Raw genomic sequence first — 26,800 nt, forward strand, 5'->3', positions numbered from 1 at the left:
ACGGGCACAACCCTCCCCGCCACTGAGGACATCTTCAAGAGACGGTGCTTCAAGAAGGCGGTGTTCATCATGCATCACCCTCACCACCTGGGACATGCCCTCTTCATATTATTACCATCAGGTACAGGAGCCTGAAGACCCACACTCAATGTCTCCTGAACAGCTTCTTCCCCTGTGCTATCAGATTTCTGAATGGTTCATGAACCCATGAACCCTACCTTGTTATTCCTCTTTTGCACTATTTATTTATTTTTGTAACTTTTAGTAACTTTTATGTCTTTGTCTTGCACTGTACTGCTGCCACAAAACCAACAAATTTCATGACATATGTCAGTGATAATAAATCTGATTCTGACTTTGTTTGACTCTTTATTTCCTTTCCTCTCCCTCCCCCTTCTTTTTCCCCTCTCTCCCTTTCTCTTCATCTCTCTCTTTCTCCCCCTTTCGCTCTGTTTTTCTCTCACTTTCTTTCTCCCTCCTCCTCTCTCTCAACCAATGCTGCCTTCATAAAATCCTCCAAATCCTCACTGGGAGCATAGGTGAACCAACGTCAGTGTCCTCTCCCAGGCCAACATTCCCATAATTAAGGCTCTGTTCTTGATTAGTCAGTGGTCCACATTGTCCATGTGCCTCATACCATACTTCTGAACTAAGTACTCTATCCACACCAAAGATATCTTGAAAGTCTTCCTGAGAAATTGTGATGTCCTCACTGATCTTCAGGTCCATGACTGCAGAATATGGAGAAGGAGCATCTGGGAAGGCACACAGCACCTTGAGTCTCCACAACGGGAACACACAGAGACTATGTGCATATAGAAGAAGGCGTGCAATATTCCAAACAACCCATCCGCCAGCTTCCTCAAGCACCACCTGTCTTACTCAGAGCAGAGTCTGCAGATCCCACTTGGAACTCTTCATCTAACTCAGAACCCACAGAATAACCCTTGACCCTGCAGGACTACTTGTGAAGAAGCAGACTAAAATAAATATATTAAGTAAAAAGATCAGACAAATTGCAAAACATTTGACTGTGTTTACTTTCGTTGTTATGTTGCCTATCCTCCTAAGCTGTGCTCTATTTTTAAAAGAAGTATTGCATTAAAGAAACATTTCCAGGACATTTTAAGAGCTCAATAGAAAATTAAATTCTTTAAAAATACTGTTATTTACTATAATCTTGTTTTTACCTTTCACTTTATGTAATGCTGCTATCTTGCAATAGGAGGCAGAAGTGTTTATAGGAATGTTGACATTTAACTTCGTTTCTTTGTATTACAGCTTGAAAAGCTGAATATTGATTGGATCGTATCTATTAAAGTCCTGCAAGCTTCAATGTGTTTTCAGCGTGAAACCTCAGAGTTTCTGCTGTCAAGTATCTTGACCTAAGCCCTGACAAGATGTTTTATTGGCATTTTAGGTCTTTTCTTGCTCTAGTAACTGTCAGTCTTTCAAACTAATTAGATGGTGAACGTTTATAGAAAGTTGTTTGATGATCTATATCTGAAAATAAGTTAATTATCACAACAAGTTGGAAGCAGAAAGCACAAGTTAGCCTGTCTGCTCTTTGGAGTTTGTAACCGCTCAAGCCTGGTGTGTAAAATTGGTTTTGTATCAATACAGGATACACCATTTAAGTGATTCACATATAAATTTTGCAACTGTTTAAAATCTGTGACCTTAAATCAGATAATTTGTATAAAACATTGGTGCCATTGTTACTGCTTACCATTGACATTGCTGTACGCAAGGACTCGGGATGATATGTTTAGTAATAGTTCATAATTGATTAAGTTATTATAACCTGTTCATTACCTCTTGTCTTCTGCATCTTTTTACTGAATTTCACCAAAAAACCTTCCACTTTGATAAAAGCAAATTTCACCAGTAAAACTCTGGAAGCCCAGGAGCTGAACTGTGGCTTCCAGCTCAGAACAGGAGGTGGAGGAGACAAATAAAGAATCCACATCCAACCCATTACAAGCCTGAAGATCATGCAAGAGGAAAGCCTGGAGGTAGTGCTCCCCAGCCCTGCAAGGAGGAGTATTTGGATGAAAAGGAGGAAAAGTGGGTCAAAATGTGTCCCCCAATTATGTTACTGCTGAGCACACAAGGGATGGTCCGTGGAGAATGCCGATGGAAAAATTGAGATAATATTTTTAAATTAAATTATTTACTGCCACTGGTTTCATTCAATTTTTTTTTATTTGAAACATAAATCCCCAAAAATCCTTGGAAATTTGTGTAAAAACAAAAATCAAAAATGTAGAACTCTAACCATCTCTAAGTGTAATTGATTGCAAATTTTGACCTTTGAACTATTGTCTTTAACATCGATAAATGAATGAGAAACAATAAATAAATGAATGGTAAAGAATATGTCTATACTTCTAAGCAATTAGTTTTGGCCATGGTTTTGTTTACAAATTGCAGTCCTTTAACACCATAGTGCAACAATAGAATTGAATTTATCTAATTAAAGCAATTAATTTCTACACAGAGATAAGAACATATAATGATAATCAAGAATATGTTGCTACAGATTCATTACATCTTTTAAATCTTTGGTTTTTCTATAAGGGTTTTAAGATAGGAATTGGCAGGATTTATTTAAATTAGTTTGTATTGTTAGATCTTTGATTTGGAGAATAATCTGGAAAAGGTAAATTAGGCAACCTGGAGGGGAATCAAAGACTCTCATGCAGTCCCTCAGGATTGAGGATGATGTGCTTCCGCTCTGGTTTGTAGGTTCTGAGGTGGTAAGGAGGCCAGCGTAGATATTTCAAACCCTTCCACAGATGCGGCTGACAGGGCAGATGGCTGGGTAGCTTGTGAGGTGTTATGCAGGGCTTCTGTGTGATCCTGATACACAACCTCAAGATTCTCAATACTATCCTGAATGTACAGTAATGTAATTGTTAAGTTATTGAACTAGCAGCTTGAGTTCAAGACCATTGATCCTTAGTCACAAGTTCAAATCCCACTATGGCAACTGGTTATTTAATTTTAAGAATTTAAATTAAAAAAGGCTAGTCTCAGTTATGATAACCACAGATCTACTGGGTTGTTATAAAGCCCAGTCAGTTCACTAATGTTCTTCAGGGAAGGAAATCTTCATTCTTACCCAGTCTGTAAGTGACTACACACCCAATGCAGTGACACTTAACTGCTTGCTGAGTTTAGGGGTAATTAGGGTTGCACAATAAATGCCAGCATTGCTAATGATGTCCACATCGCTTGACTGAATATATAGAAATAAAATCACAGAAACTTATCAAGGTTCAAAGCTGACCCAACTGTTATCACAGATATAATCAGCATACTTACTGATGACTTTTATGGGAAATAAATTGCTTATTTGTTGGTAATGTGAAATCTGTATCAGGAGATTAACATCCAAGTTTGCCTGCAGGGCCTGAGTAAATAATTTAAGGGAATGCTTCAGTCCAGTGCCTTGGATGAACTGATGAAAAGGCATTGCTGATTGAGTGCATTGTTGGAGGTGGTATTTTTCAGTTGCAATGTTACATCAAGTAATAGAAGGGTTCAATCAGACCAATTCAGAAGGAATTTTGCCACAGGGACCAAACTTAGACAAACTGGTGATTCCTCTTGCTTATTGTTTGTGCAATCTTTCGGTTTGCAAAATGGCTGCGGTATTGACCTACAGAGCAGTAACTACACTTCAGGAAAGCTTTGCTGATTATAAAGTAGGGAGATTGTTGGGGCATAAAGAGGGACAACTTCTTTGCATCCAATTTATGCTGTACCTGCCCTGGAGTTTTAGTCAGGACAGTGTAGGGGGAGCTTTACCTGCTATATCTAGGTGGGCAAGGTGAGGAGGGCAATAGGGACGGGGCATGGGATCCAAAATAATCCACATTTGTGTCTAATAATAAAGTATGCTCCATTGCCACTAGTATCTAAGTCTCTAGTTCTGGAAATGTTTCTTGTTGATATTAAGAAACAAAATGTCCTCCATCTGGCATTGTTAAGATCTTTTCCCAAACTGTGTTCAGAATTAACTCATATGTCAAGAATAATTGTTATGTTTTGATCCCTGGGGCTATTTACCCAACAAGCTCTTGAATGTTAAAGATTTCTCTGTGAAGATTCACAATTCATGTTTCACTTCCATTGAATGCTGCACAGTGATTGGATTTCCTGGAAATGTGACTGCTTGTTGTCACACATTATACTCTCCTTGCATCAATAAGAATTGTGACTGTATATTTGCACAAATTACACCAATCCTGCACTACTGGAAGTGTAACTGTGTGTGATTGCATATTTATCAACCCCGTACTCTCAGGAATTTAAAAATCTTCAGCTCCAAGTACCTTGTTTGACAGCTTTACTGGATTAATAAAAATTCTCTGTTGTGAGCTTTAGTTCAGGCTGTAAAAGTAATGAAATGCTTTGATTGAACTGTTGAAAAGACATCACTGATTGAGTCTTCTCACATGACAGTCTCCAGAATGTCTAATAATGGGAAAATTACACCAGTGTAAATCCTAAAGGGACATTTTGCTTTATCTAATTCTTTCAAAATGGCTATCTTGCTATATTTAAGGTGCTTTATAAATGTACATTTTTGTTGTTTGTTCCAACATTTTGATGATAAAGAGACAAACATATGAACAAAGCTTCTGGATACATTCAACCTGCCTTACACACACAGCCAGTGTAAATTCTACCACATCAAAGACTCAACCCACCCATTTAATCTCAGATGTTTCATATGCATTATGCTTCATGTATATAACATGGATCTTCACACCCAACTAACCTTCTTAGCTTCCAGCTAGCAAGCCATTCCCAGGTGCCTGATGTTCTACATGTAAACCCTCAGAGCCCTTCAATTAGTTTCCAACCAGGGCACCATGGTGATGGTTTTAAAGCACTTGTACTGTTGGTCTTTGCCTGATTTACTTTATTTTTCTCTTGCAGTGTATTGCCTTTGTGTCCCTCTTTTTTATTCTGCTGTCGATCACTGCCTTCTGCCTCGAGACTCATGAGGCATTCAACAAGATTGTTAACTTAACAGAATACATAAAAGAGGGAAACAGCACACGGATAGTGAGAGTGTACGGTCTGGAGACTGAGCCAGCTCTCATGTACGTGGAAGGAGTGTGCGTTGTGTGGTTCACACTGGAGTTCCTTGTTCGCATTTCCTTCTGCCCTAACAAACTGCTCTTTGTCAAGAACATGCTGAACCTCATTGACTTTGTGGCCATTCTGCCCTTCTACTTGGAGCTGGCACTTCGTGGGTTGTCTTCCAAGGCAGCAAGGGATGTTTTGGGCTTCCTCCGGGTTGTAAGGTTTGTCCGGATTCTGCGGATTTTCAAGCTGACCCGGCACTTTGTGGGACTGAGGGTACTGGGGCACACCCTGCGAGCCAGCACCAATGAATTCCTCCTGCTCATTATCTTCCTCGCCTTGGGAGTTCTCATCTTTGCCACAATGATCTACTATGCGGAGAGGATTGGTGAAAACCCCAACAGTCTGAGTCCCACTCACTTTAAGAATATCCCCATTGGCTTCTGGTGGGCAGTGGTCACCATGACGACACTTGGCTATGGTGACATGTTCCCCCAGACATGGTCGGGCATGGTGGTGGGCGCACTGTGTGCCCTGGCTGGCGTTCTCACCATTGCAATGCCAGTGCCAGTCATTGTCAATAACTTTGGAATGTATTACTCCCTGGCAATGGCTAAACAAAAGCTGCCCAAGAAACGCAGGAAGCACATACCCTGTGGGACACTCGCAAGGTCAATGGGGCATTGCAAGCCAGATCCGAGCTCCCGGAGCAGCAGCATGCAGAGTGACAATGGCCCCACTGCTGCTGAGCAGATAACAGAGAGAAGAAACTCAGGTAGGACCTGAATCCTCAGAGTTTGTACATAAGTAAGGAGAAAGGGTTGAGCAAATGAGAAAGTGATTTCGTGGAAACACCTGCGAGTCAGAGGGGGTTTGAGAGGAAAGGTGGCTTCTTCTGGTGGAGAGAGTCTAGAACAAGGGAACATAGCCTCAGAATAAAGGGGTTGACCACTTTGAGATTGAGAAGAGGAGTCATTTCTTCTCTCAGAGGATTGTCAGTCTTTGAAATTCACAGTCTCGAAGAGCTGAGTCATTGTATATACAAAACTGAGATAGAGATTTGGACTATAAAGCAACCTAAGGTCATGAGGATCAGGCCAGAAGGTGGATGACAAAATTCAGTTCAGCCATGACTTTGTAGAATGGAGAGTCAGGCTCGCCACACACATAGAGTCATAGATTTATATAGCACGGAAACAGGCCATTTGGCTCAACTGGTCCATGCCGACCACGATACCCATCCAAGCTGGTCCCATGTGCCAGTGTTTGGCCCATAACCTTCTAAACCTTTCCGATCCACATACCTGTCCAACTGTCTTTTAAACGTTGTTATTATACCTGCCTCAGCCACTTCCTCTGGCAGCTCATTCCACATATATACCACCCTTCGTGTAAAAAAGTTGCCTCTCAAGTTCCTATTAAATCTTTTCCCTTTCACCTTAAACCTCTGCCTTTTAGTTCTTGATTCCCCAACCCTGGGAAAAAGATGGAGTGCATTCACCCTATCTTTGCCCCTCATACTTTTATACACCTCTATAAGATCACCTCTCAGTCTCCTATGCTCCAAGAAATAAAGTCCTAGCCTGTTCAACCTCTCCCTATAAACTCAGTCCCTCAAGTCCTGGCAACATCCTGCTCCTGTTACTTATACCACAGTATTGTGTTGAGACTATTTTAGGATCTCTGCACAGCACCTTCACTATTAGCCTAGGATTAGCTGAAGTGGCCAGTGGCGTGAATTTGACCATTTTCCCCATGCTATGAAGTTTACATTGCAAGATACTGCTAATGTGAGCAGATAATGTTATGGGGCTCTTGAGACCTGTCTCCTTAACTAAAACTTGTAAAGGATAGAGGAAGAAACAGAGTTAACAGAGAAGGAATAAAATAAAAACAAACATGCTTGAAATACTCAGCAAATCAGGTAGCATCGACAGAGAAAAGGTTAACGCTTCAGGTTGATGATCTTTCATTGGAATACAGAGCTGAAATTTTAACTTGCTTCTCTTTCCATAGATGCTGTCTTAACTATTGAGTATTTTCAGGATTTCAGATTTCCTGCTTTTTCAACATTTATCGTTGTAGCAGAGGAAGTTAATTAGTTAAAGAAATAGAAATAAAGACAGGGAATGATAGTGGATTAAGAGAGTGAATGAAAAGGTGAACAAGAGAATGAAAGGAAAAAAAATGAGAAACGTTGTCACAGAAATTCTATTTAATCTATAATAAAGACGATTACTCTGAGTTTAGTTCCAAGGATTTATTTATGCATGGTACCATGGAGAGTGGGCGGCGATCTCCACCATCACCCCGGCTCTAACATACAGCTGGTTACAAGCTTATTTTATACTTTGAGATAACAGCTTATCCTGTGATTGTTTCAGTTACAGTTGTAACATACTTAATCATTAGTCATTGTGTTACAAAGTTCGGAACTAGCCAGTTCCCCTTCTTAGTGCACCCAAGGCCGAACTCACATCCTGTTTATTACGAAAAGTCTAGTTTCAGCAGTTTCTGCAGAACTGCTGACTGTAGGCCCAGTTCCCTTATACCGTGTCAAATATCCCATCAGCTCCAGCATAGTCAAAGAAGGCTATTTTATTCTTCCACAAACATTAAAAATAATAACCAGAAGTGATTTACAAAAATGGCTCCAGAAATATTTTGTGAAGAGACTAGAGGATTCTCTACAGTGTGGAGATAGTTAAGAAAAGATTTGAGAATGTTCAAAGGGACATTGTTTCCGGTGGCAGAACAGTCAGTAAGCAAAGGACACGGATTTAATCGATTGACTAGGGATTCAGAGAAAACATGTTCTTTCCATCACCAGTTGGTGTGAGCTAGAATGAAATATCTCAAAGGGTGAGAAATTTGATAAACACTTGAAGGAAATAAATTTACAGGGAGAGAAGAAAAGAGCCTGGAGTGAGATTAATTGTTTAACTCTGCTAAGGATCCAGCATCGGTATAATGTGCTGAATGAACTCCTTGCAATCTTTCTATGATTCTAAGAAGAGGGCATGATAAGCCAGTTGTCTGAGAATGCAGCATTGGCCCTTCATATTTGAATGATACATGTCCTGACAAATATGTTAGAGAGTAGGGAGTCCTGTCATGTGAATCAAAGCGTACCCATGTCCTAACATGCATGTAACATTGCATTCCTGTCTTGTCATGTGTGTCCTGAGATGTATGTTGCATTGCATTCCTGTTCTGATGTAGTGCACAGTGCACTCATGCCCTGTCCTGTCTATGACAGTGTACCTGACACACTAATGCTGTGTTGCCTCATAACTGAGAACACATTGTGTCATAAAATACTTCATATTGCTCTGTATTTCTTTAAATTAACCAGGCAAATATAAGATTGTCTGACTATGATGCATTATGTGCAAGATACTGAGCAGAAATTGTGTATGTCTTCCAAGACTCAAAACAGAATGGTGATGCGAATGTAGCCTTATCCGATGAGGAAAGCACAGCACTGAACCAGCCATTGACACCCGATGAGAATCGGACTCTCAAGCGTTCCGCCACCAAGGACAGAACCAAAAGAGGATCTGCCTGCTTCTTATTGACATCTGGTGAGTTTACCTGCTTTCATAAAGGAGAGTGTTGATATACAGAGGGATCTTGGGGTCAAGTTCATAGCTCTCTGAAAATGGCTGCACAAGTTGATAGGGCGGTAAAGAAGGCATATGGCATGCTTGCCTTTATTAGTTGAGGCACTGAGTTCAAGTGTCAGGGAGTTATGTTGCAGCTTTATAAAACTCTGGTTAGGCCAGATCTGGAGTATTGCATTCCTTTCAGGTCACCCCATTATAGCAAGGATGTGAGGCTTTGGAGAGAGTACAGAAGAGATTTACCAGCATGCTGCCTGGATTAGAGTGCAGGTGCTATAAGGAGGGGTTGGACAAATTAGTGTTGTCTTCTCTGGAACAGCAAAGGCTGAGGGGAGACCTGATAGAACTTTGTAAAATTATGAGAGGCGTAAATAGACTAGCCATTATCTTGCTCCCAGGGTTGAAATATCTAATACTATGGGGCATGCATTTAAGGTGAGAGAGGGAAAGTTCCAAGGAGATGGTGGGGCAATTTTTTTAAATGGAGAGTGGAGGGTGCCTGGAATGTGCTGCCAGGGGTGGTAGTGGAGACAAATATGATAGAGCCATTTAAGAGGCTCTTAGATAGGCACATGAATATGCAGAGGAGAGGGATATGGACCATGTGCAGGCAGAAAGGATTAGTGTAATTAGACATCATCAGCTTAATTAGTTCGGCACAACATCATGGGCTGAAGGGTCTGTTCTTGTGCTGTACTGTTCTATGCTCTATGACTCACAGTTGTTTCAGTTAGATGCAGTAAATACAGCAATTAGGAGCTGGCTGACTGAATAGAATTTAATCTACATCCACAAGCTCACAACTGCTTATGTACACTCGCAAATACTAACACACACATGGGCACACCCAAAGAAAAACATGTTTTAGGATGTTTCAAAGAACTTCACAACTGATGAGATACTTCTGAAATGTCGCTTCTGATGTGAGGTTGAAAACATGTCAGCACACCAAGATTCCACAAAATGGCAGTGTGACAGGGAGCAGGTAGTTTTTTTGTGATACTGATTGACTGACGCCATGTTGACTAATCCCTTTTTGAAAGGAACATACAGTATATGTCCATCTGAGGCCTCAGTTTGATGCCTCCCCTGACAGGATGTTTCTTATTCAACACAGCCTAGACTTTTACCTAGTCAGCCTCAATTTTTGTTGTCAAGAAACACATACAAAACTCACTCGATACAAACCATCTCTCTGCCTCTCTCTCTCTCTCTCTCTCTCTCTCACACACACACACACACACACACACACACACACACACACACACACACACACACACACACACACACACACACATATGCACACACACACACCATGTTTGTTGGTTCAATTCCACTTTGCATTGTCTGTTTTTCCCTATCCTGTCATTTGACCCATAAATTCATAAGCCCAAAAAATTTGGCAGGGATTCCTATGTTTTATTTATGTTGTACTTTCTCCTGTTTCATACCTGACATGCAGAGAACTGCAAAGATGCCCTCACAGCTAATTACTCTCAAGCAGAAGTGGTCACTCTCTCATAATAGAGGGCAGAGGGCGAGCTGTCATGCTTCATCTAAAGTCCTGCTTCATCTAAAGTCCTGCAATGACAGAGGACCAAAGGAGGTTCCAGATTTTCGCAAACAATTTTGAAGATCAGAAGCTTTGAACTAACAAGCACTCATAAGCTAGTAAATTTGTTGTAATATATATACATTTAATCCTGTAAAAGCATGAATGCATGGTGGTTCTGTAAATTATGTATTATGAAGAAAAAGCTATATATATATATATATATATATATTATATATAAACATTTCTATATGAATTAGAGACATTTGTTAACATCTAGATCATAATGTGCAAAAACCTTTGAATTCCAGCAATAGATTGATGATCCTCATTGTAACAATTTTGTTGCACATTTTATACTTATGTACTATTGTCTAATATTCAGTAAGAAGAGAGATGTATGAATTTACCTCAAAGTGCTTTATTGTGATGACTGTTGTGTTTCAGTTTGAGTCGTATCCTAGCAGCAGAGTTAAAATGTCAAAAGTTCTTTGAAGCTCACGTTATTTCATGTGATCTAAGTCTCTTTGCAACATTGATCCACGTCAGGCTCTTCTTTATAGAGATGAATTTAATTCTGGTGTTCTGAAGTGAATCAAAGGATGCAGCAAGAATGAAGCAGGTTGCCATTGGGGTAAATCTGAAATAAGTATGGAAGATGGAAGTATACCACATGGCAGAAGAACAGCTCTAGAGCATAATCTGCACCTGAAACATTAAGCTGCTCTAGAATGCTGACTGACCTACTGTGTATTTCCAGATTGTTCTTGTTATCCTAAACAGGAAACAACTTCAGTGGGAAGCTGTGATATGGAGTGAGAGGTCAAGTTTCTGCACATGCTCCAAAAGGGTTGTCGTACTGTTCTGTGTACTGTGTCTCTGGTGTCTTAATATCATGTCTGCATGTTGTTGAGCATGAAACTCTGTGCAGCAGTGCTGGGAAGGAAATAAAGGGTTACTCTTTTCATGTTAACTTTATTTTGTTCCTTATGTTTTTTGTCTCAAATTGGAGCTGTCTGCAAACATTCATGGCATCATAGAAACTTGGCACAGGAGGAGGTCACTCAGCCTGATCATAGAGTCATAGAGTAATACAGCATGGAGACAAGCCCTTTGGCCCAACTGGTCCATGCTAACCACAATGCCCATCTAAGTTAGTCCCATTTGCCCCCGTTTGGCCCATATCCCTCTAAACCTTTCCGCTCCATGTAGCTGTCCAAGTATCTTTTAAATGTTGTTATTGTACCTCCCTCAACCACTTCCTCTGGTAACTCATTCCATATACGTACCACCCTCTGCATGAAGTAGTTGCCCCTTAGGTCCCTTTTAAATCTTACCCCTCTCACTTTAAACTGATGCAGTCTAGTTTTCGATTCTGTTTTCCTGTAAAAAAAGACTGTGTGCATTCACGCTATCTATGCCCCTCATGATTTTATACACCTTTATAAGGTCACCCCTCGGTCTCCAACGCTCCAAGGAACAAAGTCCTAGCCTTCCCAATCTCTCCCTGTAACTCAGGCCCTCGAGTCCTGGCAACGTTCTCGTAAATCATACCTGTGCTAGCTTATCCAATAAGCCCAACTCCCTTTCACTTTCCCCATTGCACTACAAATATTTTCTATTCATGTATTAATTTGTTTCCTGTTTGAAAGGTAATTTCTATCTGCTTTCCTCAGATGTTCAGGCAGTGCATCTGGCCCCATCACCATGAAAGATTAGGAATGGCTATCCTTGGAATCTCTGTTCCTGCATTCCCTTTAATATTAAACAACTTAGTTTATATCGCTTCTTTTCATACATCCTTCGGGTGCATCGTTTCATACTTCTTGTTATTAAATATCAGTGGCCATGCATCTGTTTATTTCATTAATTTGTCTCTGTCATCCTAAAGCCTGTTACTAACCTCCTCAATGTTTACCACATTTCCCAGTTTTATGTCCTCTCTAAACATTGAAATTATGCCTGTTTTTCCAAGTCTGGATATTTAATATATGTTGAATAGACCATTAGCCATAATCCTGACCCCAGACGCATACCAGAAAAAGCATTCGCCACTACTCTCTGTTTCCTGACGCGCAGGCAATTTTGCGCCAACATTTCTCGCATTCCGTGGCTTCAATTTATTCCATTCATTCCATGGCCTCAATTTATATTCTGCACACTTTATCAAATGCCTTTTGAAAGTTCATCTGCATAGCATTAATGCAGTGCCATTATGTTATTACTCATTACTTTATCATGACATTAACCAAGTTACCCATACAAAATCTGGCTTTCCCTCATCACATTGACTGTCAAAGCAAGATTGCCTGCTGCTTGGCAGAATTCCTGATGTATGATTGATCAATATGCCCTGGATGCCAAGATATTGTTCAAATTAGAGTTGGTAATCTAACTAAGTACAAATGAACCAGGTTAGATCGTCCAAGTTCGCATAGTGGTGGAAGATTCCCAGCTATCTCTTTCCCTTGGCTCCATTCTTCTTGGCTGCTGTCAGCTATATCCTGCCTTTTCCTGATGACCTGGGTAGGAAGCTGAACTGGTGCACTTCCCCCTGGAATGGAAGGTTACTGCAAAGCTTGCTACAGATGACAGACACAGACATTTGTGATACCCTGTGGTTCTGGATGCTCGAACTTAATCAATAAGAAATTCAGTCACCTCTCTTGCATAAAATTAGAACAGCACAACAAAAAAAAATGAACCCAACAGCCCATTCATTTCCAGTGAGCTATTGATTTTGGTCAGGTTTCTTGATTACCTTTTATCTCGATGGATCCAAAATGGGAACCAGTTCCCTGGAAAGATGGTAAAGAAAGGAAAATATGATCCCTTCTATTGAACATTGACTGATTGGGCCATTTGAGAAAAAGAAAGAGCAAATCGAATTAAATTTCTAATCTAATGATGTACTGCAAATGTCGAACTGAAATCAACCACAGGAGCTTAATGTTTTCCATTAAAGATGAATCTATGGAATTGTCTCCTCTGAGGTAACACAGTCTAGCTATCTCTGAATCACCGGTCTCTTTCAGCAACAGGCCATTTGTTTCTGATACAGCTCAATTGTTTCAGTTATGATTCACATTATGAAATTGTTTCTATTGAAGAACAATTTACATTTATATAGAAAATATCTCAGAGCCTGATTTTGAAACCAGGGTCCTGGTGGGAGCAGGTGTTAGGGTGGAACAATTGGAATCAAAGTGAAAGGGTATGAAGAAGGATCTTCAGTGTCACTGTTTCAGGGTGATCATGAAGAGTGATACCTGTCACAGGTTAGATGCTTTACTGGACATTCAGACCTTAAGATGGGTTTGAAACTTCTTCCTTGAATCTCCCTGTCTTGCTATTTCTCCTAACATCTTGCAATGACCACACTTTCTGCCATGTCTGAGTGTCTGAGACAGTGTCTGCGTCTCCTGTGTTATTAGGAAGAACCTTGGATTGCTGGTAGAATTTTTTTTCAAATTAAGATTTCTCCAACAGTTACAAAATGATAAACTTTATACAAATACCTTATTTTGCAAATTAATGTTTGTCCCACAGTTGTAATAAGGTAAACTTTATGCAGATCTCATAATTACATTAAGTAAATAGTTGGTTAGAAAGGCATGGTAGTAGATAAGGCTTTACTTAGTAGACCAGAAAACAGAAACTTAGATTTGAATGGTGATTTGTCTATTTTGTTTGGTAACAGCACATAGTGCTGTGATTACATTTCATGGTGCAATAGAAATAAAAAATAGACTGCAGGTGCCAGAAATATGATATAAAAAACGGAGTAGCACATGGTGAATAGGTTCAATCTGACCTCCACGGCTGTCTGAGTGAAGTTTGCACGTTTTCTGTGTAACTTTGTGGGTTTCCTCCAAGTGCTTTGGTTTTCTCCAACATCCTAAAGATTGGTAAGGTTGGTAAGTTAATTAGCCACTGTAAATTCCCCTAGCATGTAGATGAGTAGTAGAATCTGGGGGAGTTGAAGCTAATGTGGGGAAAATCAAATGGGATTAGTGTAACTGTCATCCTGTGAGGACTTGGAGGGCTGAAGGACCTGCTTCCTGCTGTATGACCTTAAAAAGCAGAAACTGTTGGAAACCCTCTGCAGGTCAGGCAGCATCTGTGAAAAGTAGAACAGAGTTAACATTTCAGGTTGAAGACTGAGGTAGAGAGGTTGTTATGCCGAAGGGTCTTTAAACTGAAAAGTTAACTCTGTCTCTCTCTCTCTCTCTACAGATGCTGCCTGATCTGTGGAGAGCTTCCAGCATTTTCTGGTTTCATGGTCAGGTGTTCAGTTTATAGCCAGTGAAAATGCTTTGGATGTTGTTTTACTGGATTTTTAGATCACATGACAGGGAATATTTAAGCACATTAAAAGAACTAAAACCATTCACTCACTTCTATATCCCTTTCTTAGAAACGTTTAGATTTTTATTCACTTTTGTTTCAATTAACAACTGACCATTTATCTGTTTTACCCAGGCTCCAGGGAAATACTTTATTGCCCCCAGAGAGAGCAAATGATCAGCCCTTAAATCACCCTGAGCTCAGAAACATGGCTGTTACTTGTAAAGATGCTCAGACTGAAAACCTTGTTGCTAGGAAATTTCGAGGTAGAGATTTTTTTCCCACAGCTATGTTGGGGCTGTGAATTTTGCAGTGAGGTTTCCTCTGAGGGAAGGAGAAAAGGGAAGAATTGTTGGATATTTTCTTTCCTATTTTTTTCTCCTTTCTGCGATTGAAATCTTGATGTTGGGGAAGGCTGATATAAATGGGAAGTTCAGGAGGAAACTGAGTATCCAGTATCAGAACTAGGTGTGATTAAAGCTGCAGTTCTAATTTAGTTGGTATTTGGGATTGGGAGACAGTAGTGGAATGAAGGTTAGAGGCAGGCCTGAAGAGTGTAGAATTCAGTGATTCCATAAGAACAGAGTGAAATTCTCTCCACGGTGTCCATTCAAGCACTCCCAGAGCAGGTACAGCACAGGTTATTTACAGAGCAATGCTCTCCTTGTCCCATCAAACACTCACAGGGAAATACAGTACAGGTTAGACAGAGTAAACCCTCTACACTGCCCCATGACAGACTTCTAAAGCCAGTTCTGCACAGTTTAGAGACAAAATAAAGGGACCTATACTGTCGTTCATCAAACACTCCCAAGGTGATTTGGCAGACAATAGAATGAGAACTTTCCTTGGTCCAATTGGCACAATCAATTTTTCTCTATATCCATCAATGATTTAGGCTAAGTAATAGAGTCCAATGTATCTATATATGCAGATGATGTTGAGTTAATAGGAGCGATTATTTCTATGGATGGAGAAAGTTGGAAAGGGACATAGGTACATCTTGTGACTAAAACAGACAGGAGTTCCATGCAGGGTAGCGAAAGGTCATCCAATTTGGATCTGGAGATGACAAATAGGAACACTTTCTTAATACCAATGGAGGAGGAGAGAGATTTGAGTGCCCATGTACAAAAATCACTAATATAAAACACAATCAAAACTGAAAATTGAATGTTAACCTTTAACTCAAGGGAACTCAATTCACTGGTGATGAAGTCATGTTTTAGTTTTACAAAGCCTTGGTCAGACCTCTTCTGGAGTGCTGAGAGCAGGCTGGGCCACTGCATCAAAGGGTATATTACATTGGCTCTTCAGTATGAAACTGAGGTTAAATTGTCAAGAGAAGTTGCATCAACTCGATTGGACTTAAGAAGATATGGTGTGGTTTCAGGGAAGTGCTTAAAATGGTAAAAGGATTCAATAGAATATTTAGAGAGAAACTATTTTTTCTGATGGGAGATCTGGATCAAGGTTTCATCAACTTAAAGTTAGAAAGTCAAAGGTGCAGATGCTGGAAATGTCTGTGCAGAGGGAAACAGAGTTAACGTTTCAGGTCAATGAGCTTTCATTAGAAAATGGGTCATTGACCTGAAATGCTAACTGTGTTTCTCTCTCCACAAATCCTGCCTGACCTGTTGAACTTTTCCAATACTTTCTGTTCACTTTTGATGGTTTGTTCCTCGAGTAATGGAAGAATATAGAAAAAAAGGTGGGTAAATTGAATTTTGTAGATCAGTCATAACCAGATTGAAATGTGGAATGGGTTTGAGGGGCAGAAAGGCCTCCATTTCTTGTGCCCTTTTTCTGGATCTGTCCCTAACCCTTAATAAGGGTATTTGGAACTTGTTGTTCTGAGGCCTCTGTTTCTAAATTACAAATTTGCTTATTTTCAGTCTACTGACCACGTGCTGCTGAGAGAAACAATGTGTGATTTCTCCACAAGATATAGAACATAAGTAAGTGATAGGATGGAATAAGTACAATAGTTTTCTTGTACCTATAACAATATAGATCACTATTCATTCCTGCAATAATGTAACAGAAGGCCCACCTCTAGCACCAAGGAAACAAAATTAACAAGAGGCTTGGCTGAAGTGAGTTTCACACTGAAACACTCCTCCGATCGAGCTGGACTTCTGTTCTCTGCAGTGTTCCCTGACCTCCCACCAGGGTTATATGGGAAACTAATCAAATGTCCAAAGAATTTCGGGACTCAAGCCTCAGAATTATTTGAGTCCTGGGGCCCAATGCATTTCACTAAGGAGATGGTATTGTTCTAACACGAAAACTGGGAACAGAAGCAGACCACACATCTCCTTGAACATGTCTTGACACTCAGTAACATCATGGCTGATCTCACCTTTGTCCTCCGCCTGCCCAACCCTCATAGCCCTTAATTTCCCTGTTGTCCAATCCTTATCCCTCTCACCCTGGAATGTACTTAAAAACTCAGCAACTACTGTCCTCCAGGTGAGGGGATACCAAAGACTCACTATCTTCTCAGCAAAGAAGTTCCTCCTCTTTGCAATCTTATGTGACTGACCCCTTACCCAGACATCATGGGTATAGTTCTGGACTCCCTCATCCAGGGAATCATCCTCACTGCATTTAGTCTTTGGAGCTGCCTCGTAATCTTTCAATGAGATCACTTTTCATTTTTCTAAACTCCAGAGGGTACAGGCCCAGCCTGGTCAATATTTTCTCATGGGGCAACATCCTTTCCCCTTCCAGGAATCAATCTAATGGCCCCTTGATGCACTATTGGTTTTATTCTCATTGTGCTCATTGAGATATTACTGTTAACCATAAGCAGCTTCAAACTTTTTTTCCTTTAGTGGTTGAACTGTTCAAGGGCCAGAGGCTTTTAGTGGATGAGAGGAAATGGATGGCCAGTTTCTTTTGATTGATAACCAGAAACTGATTTTCTCTAATGAGATACTTAACTGAATTATTTAAAGACATTCAACATCACCTTAACTTTGTAAATTCATTCCACACTAGGAGAGTAAGGAGTGTTGCTAAGTGATTGTAGTTTTCATTATGCTAGGACATTAGTATTGTCTATAATTGAAGCAGAGAGACTGAAAGCAATCAACGGTAGAGACACAAGGACAAATAGTTTAAAGAGAATGCTGTTTTTCCTTTCAAATAAATAGTTTAAACATCAGAACTCCTGTCAAATTTAGACCCTCAATGGTTCTCTACCAATGTAGTGCAGGGTTTTTTTCCATCAGAGGTCCCAGAAGTAAGTGACTTGGGTGATTGTTCCTTGAAAGTTGATGTAATAATAATAATAATAGTTATGCGTAAAAATAGATTGGCTCCTTCCCTTCACCTGCTGGATATTCTGTAATCTTCCTTTCTCTGCAGTCTGCAGACATTCGAACTTTCCCAGTGACAACTGAATACTAGGTCTCGTCCTTTCTTCATCTCTTTCAGAAAGTCCTGAAAGTCTCACCACAGGATGTTTGCCTATTTTTCAGGTTGAATGTACAAGGCAATAATAAGAGAGCACTGCATTAAAAGAGCTGCCATCATTTGAATGGGGTGTTAAACCAAAGCTCCATCTCAAGAGGGCAATAAAGATCCTTGAGTAAATTTCTTTCAAAGAAATAATGATGTCCTCTCATTTTTCTGTCTAAGGGATCTTGCTGTGCAGATTGGCTGCTTTATTTGGTTGGCTTACTAAAGTGATCCAAAAGTGATGTTAGTGCAGGAATCTCAATGTTTTCCAAATGACTGTAAGGCTTTGTAAAATTCCATTTCCTTTTCTCTTTACATTCTCAATATTTCTCTAAACTTAGGCCTTCTGGCTTTATAAAATACCAATGTCTGTTTGCCTAATAAATTATTAACAGCTATTTACTTCAGTGCAGTTATCTTAATAACATGAGGGAATTAAATAAGAGATTCAAAAGTAGAAAAAATATTCAGAGTTTATCAGCTGCAGCACTGAGCACAAGAGTACTGCATTGAAGGTAAATATCAGCAAACCACTGGTTAAGCCAAAGAGTGACGCTGTGCAGTTTTGACTGCTCCATGATACAGAAGATTTTAAAGCAATGATGAGCAAAATGTTGCAAGAGTTTCCAGTGGAGTACAGACAAGACAATATTTAATAGATTTTATAACCTTGTAGGGATTTAATACAGTAAGTGTGAAAAACTATTTGCTTTGTCAAGGGGATCTGCCAATTTAAGAGAGAAAAGAGAGGTTAGGAAAATTTTCTTTACCGAGAGGACTTTTGAGGAGAGAGTGCTTCAACAAAGGCAATGGCCACAGCTGTATTTGAGGCAAAATTAGATAAGTATTTGAAGTGGAAGAAGAAACATGGCTTTGACGGCTTTATTCTGCCTTTAATTCTAGCAGTCTCTGCCTTGGAGGTGTTTGATATTATGGTATAGAGAGGGCTCGGCTCTGGTTTAACTCCTCCTGAACTTGCTCTGCAAAATCTACACCTAATATCCACTGCTCTTTGGTGCAGGAAATTTCAAATTTCCACTACATCTTTTGTGAAAAAATGCTTCCTGATTTAATGCCTAAATACCCTGGTTTGAATTTTATGATTATATTCCCTGTTCTTGATTCTCCACTGTTTCTCTTTATTCACCTTTTCACTATTCCAAACACTTTGAATAGATCTCAACCTGCTGTGCACAAGGGAATTCAATCCAAGTGTGGATTATTCTTCCTCATGCCCTATTTAACCCCTTATGAAAGGGGCCTCCTGATTATAAGGCTGGACCTGAATTTAAGCTGGTGCTAGTGATGGGTGTACACAGCATAAAAGTGTTTAGGTCTGTATGAGAACACACAGTCATATTTTCAAACTATCCCCTCAAAGAGGGTATTGTTTGGGAAGATGGTAAGGTCAGAAGTACTTGGTAAAGTCTAATTTAAGGTCAAGTGAATATTTGAGACCAGTGACACTCTTTTGGTCTAATCTCCCTGGAAGACATTTTTTATGATAGAGAAGGGAGTCATCTTGGAATTGACACAACCATTTTGTCTCCTTCAATACCCAGCTTTCATTATAGTTTTCAGACTCAGTAGCTGATAGGATTGCCCTGAGAGCTGGCAAAGACTTGAAGGGCCAAATGGCCTCTTATCTCTGCCATAAGGAAATATGAGGATTAAACAGATCTGAGAATGATCAGGTAATAATTGATATGTGTCGGGTTGCAAAACAGCTCATCCTCACAGATGAAAGTGCTATCACTTATTGTTTGGTATATCAATGTTAATTAACTTTAAAAATAAAGCAACAAAAAGCAGGCATCAGAACAGCAAATAAACATGATTGCATTTAGAGAATGGCTTGAACATAGTAATGAAGTGAAGAATTAATTAAACAAAATCATTATGCTAAATAGCCTGGGTTTTATTTACTCCGTGAGTTCTACTGGATTAATTCCACGTGGTGGTTCTTTACTTCATCATTTACATGCCTCCTGGCCTGAGTTCATCAGCCTCTCAATCCATGATAACTACAGCTGTTTACAAGCTTCTGCACTTACATGCATGCGCACAAAAATACAGAAGTTGCTCAGTTATGTAGAGTGATACCAGATCTACAGTTTTGCTGAGACTTCCCTGCAAAATCTGGGTTGTGGTAAACTCGGCATGGTTTGGGCTGATCTGTGGAAAGTTGGCTTCTAATAGTGGATCCACAACAGTGGCAGTGATCCTTTGAAGCAGGATCGCAGTGCTGGGTTCTCAGAGGACTGAGGAGAAAGCTGCTCACACCTGTTCACCCAACAATGACACCACTCCCACCCCAGCAAGTTTAAACACCCTGTTCCCAATATTTCTTTTAAAGTCATATGTCTTGCTTATCAATTGGGAAGATTGGATCACCCAGGCTGAAAAGAAGCAGTGGAGGAAACTCATTTATGTTATAAGTGTTTTAGCCAAGCCAGTCCATTTGGGTTAACTGGTCTGTTCCTAAGCTGTAGACAAAGCAAATCTATAAATAAAGCAAATGATATCCAGGGCTGAATTATAGGCTGAAATCTAAATTAGAAGTTTGACAGTTTATAAATAGATTAAGAGATATCTGGGAATGAATCAGAGACTGGAACCTAATCAACAGGCAAGGGAATTTATAGATAGACCAATAAATAATCAGGAGTCTGTTATAGACCAGAATCTAGTCCAGGGAATAAGGTGATTTATTTATAGAAACACAGGTACTTGGGAGCGAGTTATGGGCTGGATTTAATTGAGTGATTCAAGGGTTAACAATTGTATAATAGACATTCAGAACCGAGTGACAGGCTTAAACCTTGTTGAAAGTTAAGGTTAGATAATAAGGTCATTGCTGAAAATATTGCTATAAATATTAATCATGCTAACAAATAAACAAGTGGTGATATTATTATCATAAGTGCAGAGCAAAACTGGTCGTGTGGACCCTAGTTTCCATCTGTGCCCAGTAATTAGGGGAGATATAAGCTGCTCTGATCTTGGATCACTGAGAGTCAGACAGACACAATGAAATTCTCTCTGGATGAACGAGCAGTATGAGCTTATATTAATGCAGCCAACATCGCCATTCTGTGAGCGCATCAGTGGCCAGCATTTTCCATTTATTGCTACTGAGCCTCAGCATCACCATGGTGACCAGCTGTGGACCAATGCTTGTCTTAGCATTACAGCTGGCATTTAAATTGAGGAGCTGCCAGACAGAGACAGGAAGACCAAGTACATGGTGCAGACAAACACACCTAGTCTGCCCTGTACTGTCCAGATCATCCGTGCATGACAAAGCAAGATGCTTTCACATATGCAATCACAGCACAGAAGGAGGCTATTCAGCCCATTGTGAATCACTAGCTCTTTGAAAGAAAGCTCCAACTAAATGCTCTTCCCTGCATTTTTTTCTGAAGTCCTATAAGTTTTGCCCAGGTATTTTTCCAAACTTCTTTGGAAAGCAACTGATCAGTTTGCTTCAAGACGTCTTTTCCCATCTTTCAATTCCTGATAATTCCCTCTTTCTCACTAATGTAGCCTTCTAAGTACACTGGGAATTACAAGCAAAAATTGGAAAGAAACACATTTATTGAGTCATAGAGTCAGAGAGTCATCGAGTTCTACAGCACAAAAACAGGCCCTTTGGCCCAACTCGTCCATGCCAATCAAGTTTTCTACTTGAGCTGGTCCCATTCCTCCTGGTTTGGCCCATATCCCTCCAAACCTTTCCTTTCCATGTACCTGTCTGAATGTCTTTTAAGAATTGTAATTGTACCTGCCTCTACCTCCATTTTAAGTTGGTTTTGAAGTAACTCCCATTACAGGGAAGGATGAACATTTTGGATAAGTTTGGGGGATTTGAATCTCAGTATTAAACACCACTTCCCAAATGAACAGCTTATCTTTCAGATGAGAAATTAAACAGAGACCCTACTTACCCCCTCAGATGAACTTGAAAATGTCCTGGCACTATTTGAAGGAGATTTCTCCTTTAGGCCAACATCATCATTATCTGTCATTTTATTCCATTGCTATTTGTGGGATCTTGCTGTATGCAAACCCTACAATTGCCATGCTGATATCTGCCCCTACCAGATATATCAAAGAGAAGGTTGACATCATGTTCATAACTATAGCTCCATCTCCCATTTGGGGAGGTGGTCATAGCATTGTTCATTGCCACCTGATATACCGTGAGGCGCCAGTGTTTGGTGATATCCATAGGTCTTCTCCCTCAGAAATTTTGCACTTTAGTTCATACTTCACGATTCCATGGGACCAAATAAGGAGAAAGGATTTGCCCCAATTCCCTTGGCCAGCATTCTTTCTCCCAATATTTTAATATTACACAAATTCTATTTATTTCAAGCCTATTTTGAGATATTGTAATATGGGAATTTACTGCAAAGATAGTATTTGCAGTTTGATATGTTACTGAGTTGCAATGGTTTGAAATAGATTGATAGAAAGCTGGACTAGGTTGATTCAAGAGGAATTTTGAAAGAGGAATCGGAGGATATTTGAAGGGGCAAAATTTAAAGGGCTTTGTTTATAGGGTGATGGGGCAGAGAGAGGCAGGGATAAGTGAACATCTCTTTCAAGAGTTGGCATGTGCATAATGGGCTGACTCTTTTAGCTGCAAAAGCCTATATTTCATGCGTTCCACATAATCAGTCTGTCGCCACTCAACGAAATTTCCTTGGTGAATTGTCTGAAATGGATTACTCTAGAATGAATGTTTGTCTGGTGAATACTGGTAAGCCATCTTCAATCACTCATGTCTGGGATCTTGCTTTACCTTCAAATTCATTCAGTATTCATACAATAAAGTTTTTGTGTTTGTGTGTGTGTGTGTGTGTTCTGTTTGTCTGTTGAATTGGGGAATAAGGAATAGGCAGTGGGGTGGCTTAATGGGAAGACCACAGAGATTAAATGGGGAGGGTGTTAAATTGATCCATTGGGCTGCTGTGAAGGAATGGAGCCTCTGCATTGATCATAGGCTGAGGATGATGATGCCATGATTTATTTGGAGACATGGAGACAAGGAATCACGCAGAAGGGGGTTAGATTTGGGTGCAGAAAGTCTGAATATGTGGAGTGGAAAATGCAAGGAAACAACATTCCTCCTATCAGCGAGGAACATTTCTGGAAAGCTGCTGACCTCCTCATCTCCACACATCCATCCATAGCTCTGAGATTTCTCGAGACCAGGGGAACCAAGCTGGACAGTGCTGATAAAATCTTAGGCACAGAGCCTCATTAATACATCAAAAAGAGCAAAATGGGTTAGTTGGCCATCCCTCCTGCTGTTAATGTAAGTTCAAGGCAGGCTGGGTCTGGATTTGAATTTTCTTAAATTTGAACCTTCCTTGACCCAAACCCACCTGCTTTTGGAAGTAAAGTCAGCCTCCATATCTCATTCATACTTTAATTCCCTATTTCCATTCATCTCCCTTAACAATTTAATTGTGCATTTCCTCTTTGTTTTCCTAATTGTTTTTCTTCTCATTATATCCACAAAATTTTTCTGATCGGCATGTTTTCCTTTATCACCTCTGTATGTACAGTCTGTCCTGTTATTTACTTTTACTTTTGGCTTCATGAAACCATAAGACATAGGAGCAGAATTAGGCCATTCGGCCCTTCAAGTCTGGTCCACCATTCAGTCATGGCTGATTTATTTCTGCCTCTCAACCGCATTCTCCTGCCTTCTCCCCGTAACCTTTGACACCCCTACTAATCAAGAACCTATCAACCTCCGTTTTAACTATATCCTATGACTTGGTCTCCACAGCCGTATATGGCAATGAATTCCACAGATTCACCACCCTCTGGCTAAATTTTGGTTCTAAAAGGATGTCCTGTTATTCTGAGGCTGTGCCCCCTGGTCCTAGACTCTCCCACTACTGGAATCATCCTCCCTATGTTCACTCCGTCCAGGCCTTTCAATATTCAATAGGTTTCAATGAGATCCCCTCTCATTCTTCTAAACTCCAGCGAGTACAGGGCCAGAGCCATTAAACGCTCCTCATACATTAGTCCTTTCATTCCTGGGATCATTTTCGTAAACCTTCTCTGGACCCTCTCCAACGCCAGTACATCCTTCCTTGGATATGGGGCCCAAAGCTGTTCACAGCACTCCAAGTATGGTCTAACCAATGCCTTATAAAGCCTTAGCATTACATCATTGCTTGAACATGAATGCTAACATTGCATTTACCTTCCTTACTACTGACTCAACCTGCAAGTTAATCTTCAGGGAATCCTGCACTAGGGCTCCCAAGTCCCTTTGCACCTCTGATTTCTGAATTCTCTGCCCATTTAGAAATGTTGATATTTATCTGTTGTGTTTCATTTTAGCTTGTATTTACTATTTTGCTGATTAAATTTCTCTTGTACCCAATCAAGTCTTAACGTATTTCCCACTGTTATTCTATGTGTCAATATTTTTCCCATTTATCTTCCCTAATCCCATTCATTCTTAATTACTTCCATTCTGATTTCTTACAAATGTATATGTCTCAATTATAACTTTTTCAATCAGTATTGTTTTACATCCATTATTGCCTATTTAATCCCCCAACTTTTGCTTTTTTTTCTGCTCTGGTTCATTTCATGTACTAGAGTTATGATCTTGTTGGATTTCTATTGAACTGGATAAGAAAAATACCTTGTACATGTTGTAGAAACTGCATTCCATTTTCCATTTCCTCAACAAAATCTCATGGGTTTCGGAGGATTTAAAATATTCCATGATCTCTCTGTGTCTTTTAATCATTTCATTGATTTGATTAAATATGACTTTCTCCACCTTCTTTCCATTATGTGGGCAATGGATTACTCCCATTTGTCTGCTTATCTCTCCTTATCCTTTGTTTCAGTCCATGTGGATTTTTTCCATCAGCTACATTATTTTTAATGTTGTGCCATGATGTCTGTCCCCAGATCTCTCCTGGTCCCCTGATACTTGTATCCTTGGATCCCTCTTTGAGGTCATCTAGTTTCTCTCTTCCTCCTATCAATGTTTGCCTGAAGACCCAATATATTTTGAGATGCCCCATCCACTTTCACCCTGTTGTCTGATCTTTTAGCTCCCACCATAGATGTTGATTCAGATCCTTGATTTCTTCTCTCTCTTTCCTATCGATATTTATTCGAACCTTGATCTCTCTGTTCCCCATCTCTGTTCCCCTGATCCCCAATCTCTTCACACCCCGGTTGATGTTTCCAAACCCCTAATTCCCATGGTTTCTGAGAGGAGATAATATATTGGTGTGCACAGAAGATTGGCTGTCAGACAAGAAACAGAGAGCAGGCATAAATGTTTTTTTTCTCTGTTTGGAAGGATGTAACAGGTGGTACATTAAAGGGATTGGTTTTGGGGCTTCAACTCTTTATAATTTATATAAATGACTTGGATGAAGGCATTAAAAGGTATGATTGCCAAATTAAAGGCAAGTGAAGATAGGTCAGAAAATTAATTGTGAAGAGGACGTAAGGAAACTACAAAGAGATGAGACAAGGCAAAGACCTGGCAAATGGAATGTAATATTGGGAAAAATGAAATTGCCCATTTTGGCATGAAAAATTTAAAAAAGGAAGCATGTTATCTGAATGGTGAGAGGTTGTAGACCTTTGAAATGCAGAGGGATCTGAAGGTTCTATTGCATGATTCACAAAGAGCTAGTATGCAGGCATTGCAAATTATTAGGAAAGCTTATAAAATGCCATTGTTTATTGCCGGGGGAATTGAATACCGAAGTATGGAAGTTATACTTCAGTTATACAGGACATTGGTGAGCCAGCATGTGGGATATCATGCACATTATTGTTCCTCTTAGAGATGTTAATGTGTTGGAAGCAGTTCAGAGAAGCTTTACTGGACTAATACAATGTATAGAATGAGCACGTTGTCATATGAGGAAAGGTTGGACAGACATAGCTTAATCTTGGAGTTTAAAAGAGTGGGGGGGGGCCTTGATTGAAATATGCAAGATGACTGGGTGGTAGTGGAGAGGATATTTCCTCTTGAGGAAGAATCTATAGACAGGGGTCACTGTTTAAAAATAAGGAGCCACCCATTTAAGATAGAGATGAGGTGAAATTCTTTCTTTCAGGGGATCTTGAGCCTTTGGAATTCTTTTCCTCAAAGGGTGGTAGAAGCTGCAGCAAGGAATCAGATTGTGAAAGGGTAATCAAATCTTGCTGTTACATTGATCAGAATCTGAGGGAAACCAATTCTTCCAGGAATTCCCATTCCAAAACTGCCTACTTAGATAAGGGAAGACATATTAGAGGTATTCAAAATGTGAGCTTTTGATAGCGTACAGAAAACTATTTCCTCTGGCAAGTGGAATGGTTATCGAGGGGCATTTTATAATTAATGAAAAAACAAAAGTGGAAAGGAGGATAAATTTCTTCACTTAGAGATTTATTAAGAATCGGAACTCCTGATGTGAATGAGAAGTGAAAGCAGTTTCCAAAGAAACTTTTGGGCATGCACTTGAAGAGAATTAATTTGTAGGGTCATGGAGAAGAAACTGTGGTGTGGCTCCTCTGTACCATCACATGTCAAGGAGCTGTCATAGGTATAATGGGCTAAAAGACCTCTCTCCATTCTGTAAGATTCTGTGATTCTTTATCAGTTTTTACAGAATACTACATTAATAATGATGTTTAATCTGACCTTGCATTTCAGTGTTTC

The 26,800-nt window shown here is 39.9% G+C and overlaps 1 protein-coding gene across 2 annotated transcripts in view; it reads left to right on the forward strand.

Annotated features, from left to right (window-relative positions):
- Nucleotides 1–14,642, forward strand: part of kcnc4 (potassium voltage-gated channel, Shaw-related subfamily, member 4) — a 45,510-nt gene extending 30,868 nt beyond the window's left edge. The window contains exons 2-4 of one of the 2 annotated variants that reach the window (XM_052034564.1): nucleotides 4,951–5,875; nucleotides 8,529–8,684; nucleotides 14,512–14,642. In XM_052034564.1, coding sequence (XP_051890524.1) covers nucleotides 4,951–5,875; nucleotides 8,529–8,684; nucleotides 14,512–14,522 — 1,092 coding nt within the window. In that variant the 3' untranslated portion in view covers nucleotides 14,523–14,642. Of the gene's footprint in view, nucleotides 1–4,950; nucleotides 5,876–8,528; nucleotides 8,685–10,185; nucleotides 11,249–14,511 lie in introns of those variants that run through there. The other variant, XM_052034563.1, reaches the window with a different exon arrangement.
- The last annotated feature ends 12,158 nt before the right edge of the window (nucleotides 14,643–26,800 follow it).

This window comes from Pristis pectinata, chromosome 20 (genome assembly GCF_009764475.1).
Source record: "Pristis pectinata isolate sPriPec2 chromosome 20, sPriPec2.1.pri, whole genome shotgun sequence".
Classification (NCBI taxonomy): domain Eukaryota; kingdom Metazoa; phylum Chordata; class Chondrichthyes; order Rhinopristiformes; family Pristidae; genus Pristis; species Pristis pectinata.